The sequence below is a fragment of the Urocitellus parryii genome, chromosome 15 (genome assembly GCF_045843805.1).
Source record: "Urocitellus parryii isolate mUroPar1 chromosome 15, mUroPar1.hap1, whole genome shotgun sequence".
NCBI lineage: Eukaryota > Metazoa > Chordata > Mammalia > Rodentia > Sciuridae > Urocitellus > Urocitellus parryii.
Window position 1 is genome coordinate 5,859,692 of NC_135545.1, and position 11,913 is coordinate 5,871,604.

Here is an 11,913-nt window from a genome sequence, read left to right on the forward strand (position 1 = left end):
ACTCTAGAACCACCTACAGCCCCAATCGTCCTCACCTAGTGCCCATTCTCCCCCCAGACCTGTGGCATTCCAGGGCTGACCCCAGACCCACCAGAAGCCTAATCCAGACTTTCTTCCTAGTGAAAGACTTTGAAAGAGACCCAACAGGTATCTCCCTTAGAAAACTAAGTGGGTTACCTGGTTTTGTGGGTACCTGGTTTTCTGCATCTTTTACTGCCTCTGAGCTACTGTGCAACTTCCAGTTGCAGATAGCTGATAGCAACACAAATAATTCCTGTCCCAAACCATGCAAACGAACTTCATCCTGTAGAAAAGTACCACTAACCACCCTCCTCCCTCCACATCACGTGCAATAAGCCACTTTCATGTCTGTAAATTCATTTCACACTCCTAATCCCCCATATGTGTAACATCTTTGCTGGTTAGTCACTTATTAATGAGTCAAAATATTATCTTTGTTTGACATGTTCATTTTGTAGCTATTGCATGTTCTTAGTTACTCCTTTTTTTAAAAAGTATCTTTCGATCGCCACATCCCATGTGTGACTCCCCAGTTTGGGCGGGATCCCCTTCTGCCATTTGTCTCTGCCCTTGATTTTCATGATGACAACACTGCCAGCTCTCTCTTTCCAAACTTCACCTGGTTCCCATCCTTGGCTTCTGTCCAAATCCTGACGACACCTCCATCCTTCTTAATCCCTAATCCTGCCCCCTCCGCCCCCCTGGGATTAACTCACAACCCCACCCCAACAAAGTTCCTGGAGTCGCCTACTCATCCCCAAACACCACCCCTTCCTCCTTCCTCTTCCCCACCCCCATCCCAGCCCCAGAGCCTCAGGATTTCTGCTGCTCCTCTCCACCTACCTTTCATGGACTCCCTCACCCCATCCCACGGCTCCTAAAAGGCCATTTAACCAAAATGGCTTTCCCAGGCCCAGTCCCTGCCCCCGTGCAAGCCCAAGGGCAGTTGACTTTCTACCCATCTAACCCATGAGTCCTTGTGCCTGATGGCTGTGGGCATGTCTTGGGGAGGGGCCGACCGAATAAATAAGGCCATCTCTGTGCATTTCAGAGAAAAAGGGGCTGGAGACGCTGGGAATTGCAATCTGATGTGTTGAGACAAGCGGGGGTGAAGCTGGCCATGGGATCTTTGGGGCTGAGGGACAGCAGAGGTGGGGGGTGCAGGGTGTGGTTAACCGGGGTTGAGATTTGGAAGTAAGCTAGAAACTGGCCATCTGGGAGCTGCCGAGTGTTAACACGTGGACCCGCGGAGGAGGAGGCTAGGGCATGGGTGAAGATCTTTGAAGCTGGGCTGGGCTAGGGGCTTGGGGGATGGAAATGGGCTTTCCCCTTCCCCTTGCTGCCCAGAAAGTTCACAGTGGGTTCAACTCCAACTTGGGCGGGGCCAGATCTGGGTCCCAGCTTGTCCTAGAAGCTCCGCCCCAAGCGGAGGGCCAAGCCCAAGCTGGGGGGTGCCTATGGAGAGCCTGCTGAGCCCTTGGGGGTGGAGAGGGGAGCCAGCCACCGGGAAATGCTGAGCGAGCTGGGGGAGGGAGTTCAGGGGTTAAAAGCCATGGGTCGGGGCTGAAGTTCTAGGCTGCTGGCGGCTGAAGTTCCTCACGGGGCCCCTCACTCAGGTAGGGTCGCGGGGTGGGGGGCATCGGAGGGGAAGGGGGGTAAGGTCAAAGTGGAGCGGAAGGAAGGCGTTGCGGGAGAACAGCTGAATCAGCGAGGTGCGGGAGAGGACCTAGGCACCTGCAAAGAAGGAGCGACTGAAGCTCAGGACAGACAGAAACTCAGCTGGAGACCAGGGGTCGGGATGGTCTGGGGAGGGGAGAATGGGGTCAGAGCCCGGAAGAATGAAAGGCAGCTCGGAGGAGAGAGTGCCCTGCGGACCCCACTCGCTGGAGGACTGGGAAGAAGGGCGTGGCCTCTGCAGCGAGGAGCTGCTGGCAGGAGCCCCAGGGGGCGCATGCGCCCCTCCCGCCTTGCTCCCCGGCCCCCCAAGGATGGAATGGGGGAGGGGCAGACTCCAGACTGAGCTTTCGAAGAGAAGGGGGAGGGGCGGTGCCAGGCTGGAGGACGTGGAGAAGATTTCCCACGTGGGGGTTCCCGGCCACTTTGCAACACCCCCTTCAACTTCTTCTCAGGCCCCGCCCGCCCTGCCCCCCACCCCAGAGCCGCCATGTGGCCCCTGGCCGCTGCCATCGCCTCCCTGACCGTGGCCTTGTCAGGAGGTAAGCATGCATGGGGGCGGAGGTGCGGCGGCCACTGGCGGCGAAGGTGGGAAGGGTCAGGCCGGGAGGAGGGGGCGTGGGACCCGCCAGCTCCGCCCCCCGCCCACTCGGGGCCAGCCGCGGGGGCAGCTACCTGCTTGTCCCTGAGTGACCTGATTTCCCTGCCGGAGTTGGGTCCCTTCACTTCTGACCTAAGAGTGTCCAGCCGTCCACCTCCCAGCCCCTACAACACACGCACCACAGCTTCCCAAGTTCAAGTTCAACCAGGGGCTCCAGAAGGACACAAAGTCAATGCTGAGCAAGTAGCATAGTTCCCTGTGCCTGAGTTGTTTCCTTCTGTAAAATGGGACCCTCTACGTATGTGCCAGCAGGGGGTGTTGTGAATGAGAAAATGAGGGAATGCTTTCAAGGGCTCATGAGTGACAGATGGGACTCCCCAAGTTAGTCATTATGACTTTATTGGTCGCTTTCTAACAATTCTCGTCCGCTTCCAGGACTTTATAGTTTGTTCTTCCCTTAATCCTTGGGGTGGCCCTGCCCAAAATTTGTCTCCAAAGATTCCTCTGTTTGCACTTGAGTCCCTGTTCCTTGGATTTGCAGGCGAGACCTGGGGATCCCATCCAGACCCCATTCTTTCATTCTGAAAGTAGCTGTTGAACACCAGACCCTGGGCTGGGTCCCTGCCCTTAGCACCCAAACCCCAGCTGGGGAGGACAGCGTTATTCAAACAGTTGCCAAATAGCAAGTTAACAGTTGATTCACACTGAGATGAGACCAGGCAGGAGATGCCAGGAGCCGGGAGGGGTAATGGTGGCTCCTGGCCTGGAAGTCCTACTAAGGAGCTTGCTCTGGAGCCCAGACCTGGTGGAGGAGGGTCCCCCAGAGCCTGACACCTGGCACCATCCTTGGCCTGAAGGTGGGGTGGCTCCTCTCCCTTGGCCACACTCCCAGGACTCACACCCATGCCCCTCCTGGGTGCCACACCCAGGACAGGAGCCCCACATGCTACATCTTGTGGAATCCTCAACAGCCTGATGAGGTAGGTGCACTATAATTACTCCAATTTCACAGCTGGAAATCCTGAGACAGAAGGATCTTGTCCCAAAGACACCAGCAATGCCTGAGTCAGGATCCTTACCCAGGTTGCCAGGTTGCCGCCCTGTCCACCAAACCCTGGACATGAGGCCCTGCAAACTGACTGCATAACTTTGACCTAATGGACCTATACTTTTTGCTTGTTTTTACTGAAGCAAAATCACATTAAAAGTAAAGTTTATATCACTGCCCTGAGTAGAGAATGGCCTCCCTGGCCATATTCAGAAGTTACTCGAAGTGAGGTGTTCATTGGGTTGGACCACTGGAAATCACCTCCACTTGGCCCTTTTGGTTTTAGTTTGTGGTAGTGCTGGGGATTGAACCTAGAGCCTTGGTGCATGCTAGGCAAGCACTCTACCAACTGAGCCACATCCCCAGCTACTTGGCCCTTTTGGACCTCTCTTAATTAGCTAGTGCAGATAGTTTGGCTAATGCATGTCAGGTTGCCTATGGAAAGCATCTGCGGTCTTCTGGGTTTTTTTGTTGTTGTTGTTGTTATTGTTTTAATGTTTGTCTTTTAGTTGTAGGTAGACACAATAACTTTTATTTTATTTTTATTTGGTGGTGGTGCCGAGAAACGAACCCAGTGCCTTACATGTGCTAGGCGAGCCCTCTACTGCTGAGCTACAACCCCAGCCCTGGTTTTCCTTTTTGGTATCAGGGATTGAACTCAGGGGTACTCAACCACTGAGCCATATCCCCAGACCATTTTGTATTTTATTTAGAGACAGGGTCTCACTGAGTTGCTTAGCACCTCATCATTGCTGAGGCTGGCTTTGGACTCAAGATCCTGCTTCAGCCTCTCCATCTGCTGGGATTGCACGTGTGTGCCCCTGTGCCCAGCTCTCCTCTGGTTTTAAAAGTGAACTCAGCTGAGCGTGGTGGTGCACACTATAATCCCAGCTACTCAGAGGCTGAGGCGGGATGATCACAAGTTCAAAGCCAACCTGGGCAATTTAGGATCCCAAGTTCAAGGCCAGCCTGGACAAAATAAAGTTAAAAGGGCTGGAGGTGTAGCTCAGTGAGAGCACGCTTACCTAGCACACGCAAGGTCCTGTTTCCATCTAAATTAAAATTGAAAAAAAAAATTAAAGTGAGCTTAGTGAGGACTAGGTGTTAAAATCATATTAATATCATCATGAGAATTTTATACTTGACAAAATCAGGATTAAAAGACAACTGGGCAGGCGCGGTGGCCCAGCAGCTCCAGAGGCTAAGGAAGGAGGATTACAAGTTCAAAGCCAGCCTCATCAAAGGCAAGGCACTAAGCAACTGAGTGAGACCCTGTCTCTAAAATACAAAATAGGGCTGGGGATGTCGCTCAGTGGTCAAGTGCTCCTGAGTTCAATCCCGGGTATCAAAAAAAAAAAAAAAAAAAAGACAGTTGGATGGCGACTCCATTTCTGACTTTGCAATTTAATGTCACTTATACCTCCTTTCTGTCTCACCTAAAATCATGCTCCACCCCTCCCCCCATGACTTCTGTCCCTAATTCTTAAGAACCATGGGTCAGTCCCAATGCTTCTCATGCGGGCAGGGATGCTCCTGGGGGCATAAGGGACCTCCTGCTGTAGCTAAGAATTAATAAGAACTTTCCACTTAGAATGTTGTCTCTGTGCCAGCTGCAGAACTGCAGGTTCAAATGCAGGGTCTTGGTGGATCTCCCGGCTGCCCAGGGCCTGAGGAACCGCTACAGCCCGCCCTCCACACCCACAGGTTGTATCTGAGGATTCAACCAACCACAGATGGAAAATATACAGGAAAAAAAGTTGCTTCTGTACTAAACTTTTCTTCTTCTCATGATTCCCTAAACAATACAGCATCAACCACTGGTTGTAGCATTTGCATTTGATTAGGTATTATAAGTCATCTAGAGAAAATTTAAATTGTAGAGGAGGGTTGTGTCCGTTATATGTAAATACTGTGCCATTTTATATATGGGTCCTGAGCATCCCTGGATTTAAGTGTCTTTGTGGGTCCCAGAATCAGCCCCTGATGGATATCAGAAGACAGCTGTACTCTTCCTTCTTGACAACTGGGAAAACTGAGACTGGTGACTTGCATGAAAGTAGCCCACTCAGGATGGACTGTCTATCCCACTGCCCAATGCTGTGCCTGCCACACCCATTGTTCAGTTATTGAGCACCTACTGTGTGTCAGGCACTGTGCTAGACCCTAGGGATGCACCTCTGGATAAAGTAGTTAAGGTGCCTGTAGTCAAAGGAGCTTACAGTTTAGGTAGAGATATTTCTAAAAAGAAATGTCGGGCTGGGAATGTGGCTCAAGCGGTAGCGCGCTCGTCTGGCATGCGTGCGGCCCGGGTTCGATTCTCAGCACCACATACAGACAAAGATGTTGTGTCTGCCAATAACTAAAAAATAAAATATTAAAATTCTCTCTCTCTCTTTCTCTCTCTTCCTCTCTCACTCTCTCTTTAAAAAAAAAAAAAAGAAATGTCAACACAAGCAAATCTAAAGAGAAATCATAGCGATCATTGCTCTAATGAAAATCATTGGGGGGGGGTGTCATAGTGAATGCCTGGGGTCCAGATGGGGTGACATTAGACCAGGTGGCCTGAGAAAACCTCTCTGAAGAGGTGACATTTGAGCTGAGCTCTCAAGATCAAGGACCAGACATGTGACTTCTAGATTCTGAGCCCTGTCTGGTAGAATATCAACATGTCCTTTATCTGAACTGCCCAATACCATAGCCACTGGCCACTTGGGCAGTTGAACATGTGGCTGACATCACTGAAGAACTGGAGTTTTCATTTTGTTTCTTGTGTGTGTGCTCCCGGGGATGGAAACCAGGGCCTCACACAGAGGCAAGTGCTCTGCCTGAGCTACAGCCCCAGCCTTTCACTTCGTTTTCATTAATTTAAATCTAAAGACCCACAAGTGGCTGGTGGCTACTGTCTTGAACAGCATAGGTACAGATAAAGCACTGTCTAGAAAGGGGAAACAGCAAGGATGAGGTCTGGGGTGCTGGAAGAACCGGTGCATGAGGCGGGAGTGGAGGGATCCAAGAGCAGAGAGGCAGGGATGGACAGAGAGGCTGGTGAGGGCCAGATGGAGCAGGAGCCTCCAACTCTTGGCCAGGTTTTTGGATTTTACTGCAAGGAAGTCGAGCCTGGTAATGACATGGCCTGACACTCCTTGTTGGAGACTCCTTAGGCTGGACTGGAGAGACACTGAAGTGGCAGCTTTTAGGACTGTTGGAATTGTTCAGGCTGCAGAAGCTGGAGCTTGGACCAAGGTGGTGGCAGGGAGCTGGAGAAAACGGGATATTTTGGAGATAAAACCAACAGAACTTGTTGGGGGTGAGGGACGAAGGAAAAAGGGGAAGCAAAGATGAGTCCCAAGTTTGGGGCTGAGCGCTGAGGAGTTCAGAATGTAGAAGTCACATGTCTGGTCCTTGATCTTGAGAGCACAGCACACATGTCACCTCTTCAGAGAGGTCTTCTCAGGCCACCGGGTCTAATGTTGCCCATCTGGACCCCAGGCATTGCCTACGATATCCCCCAAAGGGTGGGAAAGATGGGAAGGAACAGTTTTGGTTGAGAAAAATCAAGTTGGGGACACAAGGTTTAAGATGAATATAAAGCACAGGAGTTGTTAGCATTCGAGTTTCTACCTTAGGGAAGAGCTTGGAGCTGGAGATGGGAATTCATGAGTGGTTTGCCTCAGAGACACCCAGTAAATACCTGTCAAAAAGATGGATGGGTGATGGACGGATGGATGGATGGACGCTGCCTGGGAGGTCAGCCTCTCTTCCACCTTCTCCATCCCTGGGGGGTAATGATAAGACAGGTGGAGAGGTCAGGCTTTGCTGACCAATAAATAAAAGGTCCATCAATAACTAATAAAAACATTTTTTTAAAAAAAGAAGAAGAAACGTTTGCCCTGATTCCTATCCACCAGGTAGGACATGTCAACTCCTACAGACCAAAATCTGAGCCTTCACATCAGTTCCTCATCACCCAGAACAGCAGCCTGACTCTTCCCCAAGCCCAGGAACCTCCGCCTCGGCCTCTCTCCCCCCCAGGACCCCAGTTCTCTAACAATCTCTCTTCTTCGCCAGGCATCTCCCGGGAGTCGCCCAAGATCCTCAACAGCACCAACGGGACCAGTGGGCTTCTCCCCGGGGGCTACACCTGCCTCCCCCACTCCCAGCCCTGGCAGGCTGCCCTGCTCGTGCGCGGACGGCTGCTCTGCGGGGGGGTCCTGGTCCACCCCCGATGGGTGCTCACGGCAGCACACTGCCGGAAAGAGTATGTGGGACCTGGGAGCGTGGGGTGGACACGAGAACCGGACTGGGGTGGCCGGTGGTCAGGAGTTGGATTTAATGGCAAGGCTGGGATTAGGGCTTGGGGGTGAGAATGAGGTTGGGGGGAGATGTGGAGGGTGCAGGATGACCGCCCAGGAAGAGGTGGGCGGGGCTGGAGCTGAGGATGTGTTGGGAGACAGAGGCGTGGGGGGGGGGCGAGAAGGGTTGGGGAAGAGATGGGGCTGGGCATGGGGAAGGCTCATGCTGTCCCCTAACCACCCCTTCCTGCGCCCGCAGTGGGTACAGAGTTCACCTGGGCAAGCACGCCTTAGGGCGCGTGGAGACCGGCCAGCAGGTGCGGGAGGTGGTCCGCTCTGTCCCCCATCCTGAATACCTGGTCAGCCCCACCCACCTGAACCACGACCACGACATCATGCTGCTGGAGCTACAGTCCGAGGTCCAGCTCACCGACCGCATCCGCACCCTGCCCCTTTCCCAAGTCGACTGCCTGCCCCCTGGCACCTGCTGCCGGGTGTCCGGCTGGGGCACCACCACCAGCCCCCAGGGTACGTCCACACTGGGCCTGTGACCCACAGGAGTGGCTGGGGAAGCCGGGCCACCATGAGAGGGAAGGGCAGAGGAGAGACCCTTTATGTATAAAAATGTAAATAATTACAAAGGGACATGTTATATATATATGAATATATACAAAAATATAAATATATTGTCTAATATTATATAGTAATATGTTCTTATAAGTATATGTTGTCAAGTTATAACTTATGTCCCATAGGTTGAGTAAAGTTTATAAATGTTATATATTTAAATATATATAAATCATGTTTGAATACATAATTATAAATGAATTTATATTTTACAATATATTTAAATTATAAATACATAATTATATGTTTTATAATAATAAGTAACATGTATTTTTATAATTCGCAAAATACTTCTGATATATTAATAAGCATGCATTTAGTAAATGCAATAAAATATAAATTAGACATCCTGATATGTATCAATAGCATAGCACGATCCACAGGGCATTGGGTCTCTGGGGCAGTGTCCCCTCGAATTTTGGCGTCTTCCCCACAGGTACCATCGCTGCCTCCCCCTCCTCCCCCCTCCCAGTCCTCCCCTCCTCCCCCCTCCCTGTCCTCCCCTCCTCCCCCCTCCCAGTCCTCCCCTTCCTCCCCCCACCTCTCTCCTGCATCTCCCCTCTTTCTGTGGGGCTTCCCCGGGCTCAGGCCCCACCTCTTCCCCTCCCACCTCCGATCCCCACCACTTCTTGGCCCCAGTGGCTCTCCTTGGCAGCCTCCACCCCATTTCCACCCAGAACAGACACTCAGACCGTCTCTCTCCTCCTCAGTGAGTTACCCCCAAACCCTACAGTGCGCCAACATCCAGCTGCGCTCGGATGAGGAGTGTCACCAGGTCTACCCAGGGAAGATCACTGCCAACATGCTGTGCGCCGGCACCCCAGAGGGCGGGAAGGACTCCTGTGAGGTGAGACCAGGGGCGGGCTGCCCGGCCAGTAAGGGAAGTGGAGCTGGGGCAGGTGTGGGGGAAGGGTCTGCCCCGACCTTGGGGAAACCCATCCTTGTGAGGCGAGATGACCTCTAGCATCAGGGTGTCGGGACTAAAGGTACCCAGGACGGCACATAGAATTCATCTCAAGCTTCAGCTTTGACCAAGGAGCTGCCCAGTCCCTGCATCAAGATGTATGAAGGTTGAGATTATTCCAGTTGTGACAGAAACCCAGCTCCGGCTGGCTTCAGCAAAACAACAAAACCCTGGCATTTTGACATTGAAAATCCAGAAGTGGCTGCCTTCAGGCACAGATATATGCAGGTGTTCAGAGCATGTCCTGGGAACTCTGTCTCTCTCTAGCTTTTCTCTTCTGTTTGGGCCTCATTCTCAGCCAGTGCTTCCCATGCAACGCGGGACAGCCCAGCAGCTCAGGGCTTGCACCTACCCTCTTAAGAACCCTGTTGGACCGAGAGAACACCTCTTTTCCAATAGCTGAAACAACTGTCTTGGGCGCCATTCTCACTAGGCTGACCTGTCATGTGTCCTGAGCCATTGCCCTGGCCTGCGCTGTGGGAGCCAGAGAGGACTGGGGCCAGTGGCCTGGGTTGAGAGAGAATGGGGGAGCTCCCAGACAAAAGTCAGGAGACTGTTGCTAAACCAAGGGAAAGAGATACCAGGGGCAGAGCAGTAGAGAGGCGGCTGCGGCTCCTCCTCCTCCTCCTCCTCCTCCTCCTCCTCGTCCTTCTTCTTTTAACAAAGAAATGCTTTGTTAATACCAACATGCTCAGACTGTAAAGCACTAAGAAATTTAAATATCCAGGTCATGGCATACTGGTGGCAGAGTCAACCGAGCACTTGAAGGGGACAGCAGCAGGTTAGGTGCCACGGTGGGTGAAGGGCCCGCTGCAAGTTCCCAAGTCCTCTCCCCACCCAGGCATCAAGAGGGTGGGGGTGCAGCCTGCTGCCCTCCAGGCACCTCAGGACAAGGGAGAGAAACTTTCTGTTTCTGGACTGGTGTCATCCAAGGCTTTTGACTTTCTAGTCTTCTTAGTCATCGTTTTGGCAGAGAAGCTAGGTTGCTCTTGTCCGAGAGTCTGTTAGTCTTGACTGTAGCTCTGTGGGCAGTTCCCAAAGCCTCCCTGGGAATTTTAGGTAAAAACATCAAATATTTCACCAATCTGTGGCGTTGAAACCTGAGATCTCCCCTCTAAGGCTCTGATGCAGGCCCAGACCCCAGCTTCTGCCCAGACCCCAGCTTCTGCCCACCCTTCAGCACCACATGGCTGCCTGGTTCTCCATTTACCTTATCAACAAAGATCAGAGTAGCCATTCTGGATTATTTCAAAACTGTGCCATGGAGAGGCTGCTGAGAGAGTTTTGGTTCAGTGGGGAAGGGTATGATGGTGAATGAATGACGTGAGCCTTGTTGCATTAGTAATGTCTGCTTGGGCGCCGGGTGGAGGTGCATGGGTGTGGCATACCCTGTCATGCCTGACTGTGCTAAGTCAGTAGGGACATGGCACAAAGCAGCTGGTGCCAGGGCACCGAGAAAGATATAAGCTGTTTCCATTTTGGGGGGGTACCAGAGATTGAACCCAGGGGTGCTTAACCACTGAGACACATCCCCAGCCCTTTTTAAAAATATTTTGGGCTGGGGATGTGGCTCAAGCGGTAGCGCGCTCGCCTGGCATGCGTGCAGCCCAGGTTCGATCCTCAACACCACGTACAAACAGAGATGTTGTGTCCGCTGAAAACTAAAAAATAAATATTAAAAAATTCTCTCTCTCTCTTAAATATATATATATATATATATATATATATATATATATATATATATATATATATATATTTTTAGAGATAGGATCTCGCTGAGTTGCTTAGGGCCTCGCTAAGTTGCTGAGGCTGGCTTTGAAATTGCCATCCTCCTGCCTCAGCCTCCCTAGCTGCTGGGATTACAGGCGTGTGTCACCACACCTAGCATCCCCTTTTAATAAGAATAAAGAATAGAGAAAAACAGAAATGCAGACACCGATTTCTGTCCCCATCTCTCTGTCTCGGGATCTTTCTTTGTAGTCTTCTTCCCACTGTCTGCCTGCGCCCGTGCTGACTTCTCTTTCTCAGTGTCTTGCCTTCTCTGTGTCTGGCCTGTCTCTGACTCCTGACTCTGTCTCTGTGTGTCTCTCCCTCTTCCACTCTCCCCCATCTCTGCCTTCGCGTGGCCCTAGCCACAACCCTGTTTCTTTACCCCCTCAGGGCGACTCCGGGGGTCCCCTGGTCTGCAACCACACGCTCCACGGCATCATCTCCTGGGGAGACTTCCCCTGCGGACAGCCCAACCGGCCTGGGGTCTACACCCGCGTCTCCAAGTACGTCCAGTGGATCCGTGAAACAATCGGAGAGCGCGGAAGCCAGGAGCAGAAGGGGACCAAGGGCGCTCAGTAGCCGCTGGGCGGAGCTACCTGTCCTCCTCCCGCCGCGCCCCCCACCTTGCTCAGCCCACCTCTGTCCCTTCTGCCCCGAGTGCGGCATCTGAACCACTGGTCCCTGTTCTCAAAGTGTACCCAATGGGCCAGGTTTCGAGACCCCTCAACGGCCAGCCATGCGGCCTCCCAGATACTGCACCCGGACAGACTAATGACTCACACTGGGACGGCACCCCGGGTCTCCCAGGTCACTGAGGCCCCCAGGTGGACCCCTGTGCGCGCTGCCCGCGGCGACATCCGTAAATCCCTCCGCCCGCGAACAGACCCCCTTGACGCGCCCTTGACCCTGGGTGTTC

General features: G+C 52.4%; 1 protein-coding gene across 3 annotated transcripts; it reads left to right on the top strand.

Moving 5' to 3' along the window:
• Positions 1–2,185: 2,185 nt before the first annotated feature.
• Klk13 (kallikrein related peptidase 13) lies at positions 2,186–11,576 on the top strand. Of its 3 annotated transcripts, none has more exons than XM_026406379.2 (5): positions 2,186–2,237; positions 7,413–7,602; positions 7,896–8,164; positions 8,974–9,110; positions 11,388–11,576. In XM_026406379.2, the coding sequence occupies exons 1-5, from the start codon at positions 2,186–2,188 to the stop codon at positions 11,574–11,576; spliced, it is 837 nt and encodes a 278-aa protein (XP_026262164.2). The 3 variants fall into 3 exon arrangements, with proteins under 3 accessions (XP_026262164.2, XP_026262165.2, XP_026262166.2); XM_026406380.2 differs by having other exon boundaries at positions 7,896–7,945; XM_026406381.2 differs by lacking the exons at positions 7,413–7,602; positions 7,896–8,164.
• The last annotated feature ends 337 nt before the right edge of the window (positions 11,577–11,913 follow it).

Bases quoted from the DNA above. Each gene is read 5' to 3' on its own strand.
- Klk13 (XM_026406379.2), top strand. From the start codon at position 2,186: ATGTGGCCCCTGGCCGCTGCCATCGCCTCCCTGACCGTGGCCTTGTCA. The intron at 8,165-8,973 runs GTACGTCCACAC...TCTCCTCCTCAG, and splicing joins CACCACCACCAGCCCCCAGG to TGAGTTACCCCCAAACCCTA. The intron at 9,111-11,387 runs GTGAGACCAGGG...TTACCCCCTCAG, and splicing joins GCGGGAAGGACTCCTGTGAG to GGCGACTCCGGGGGTCCCCT.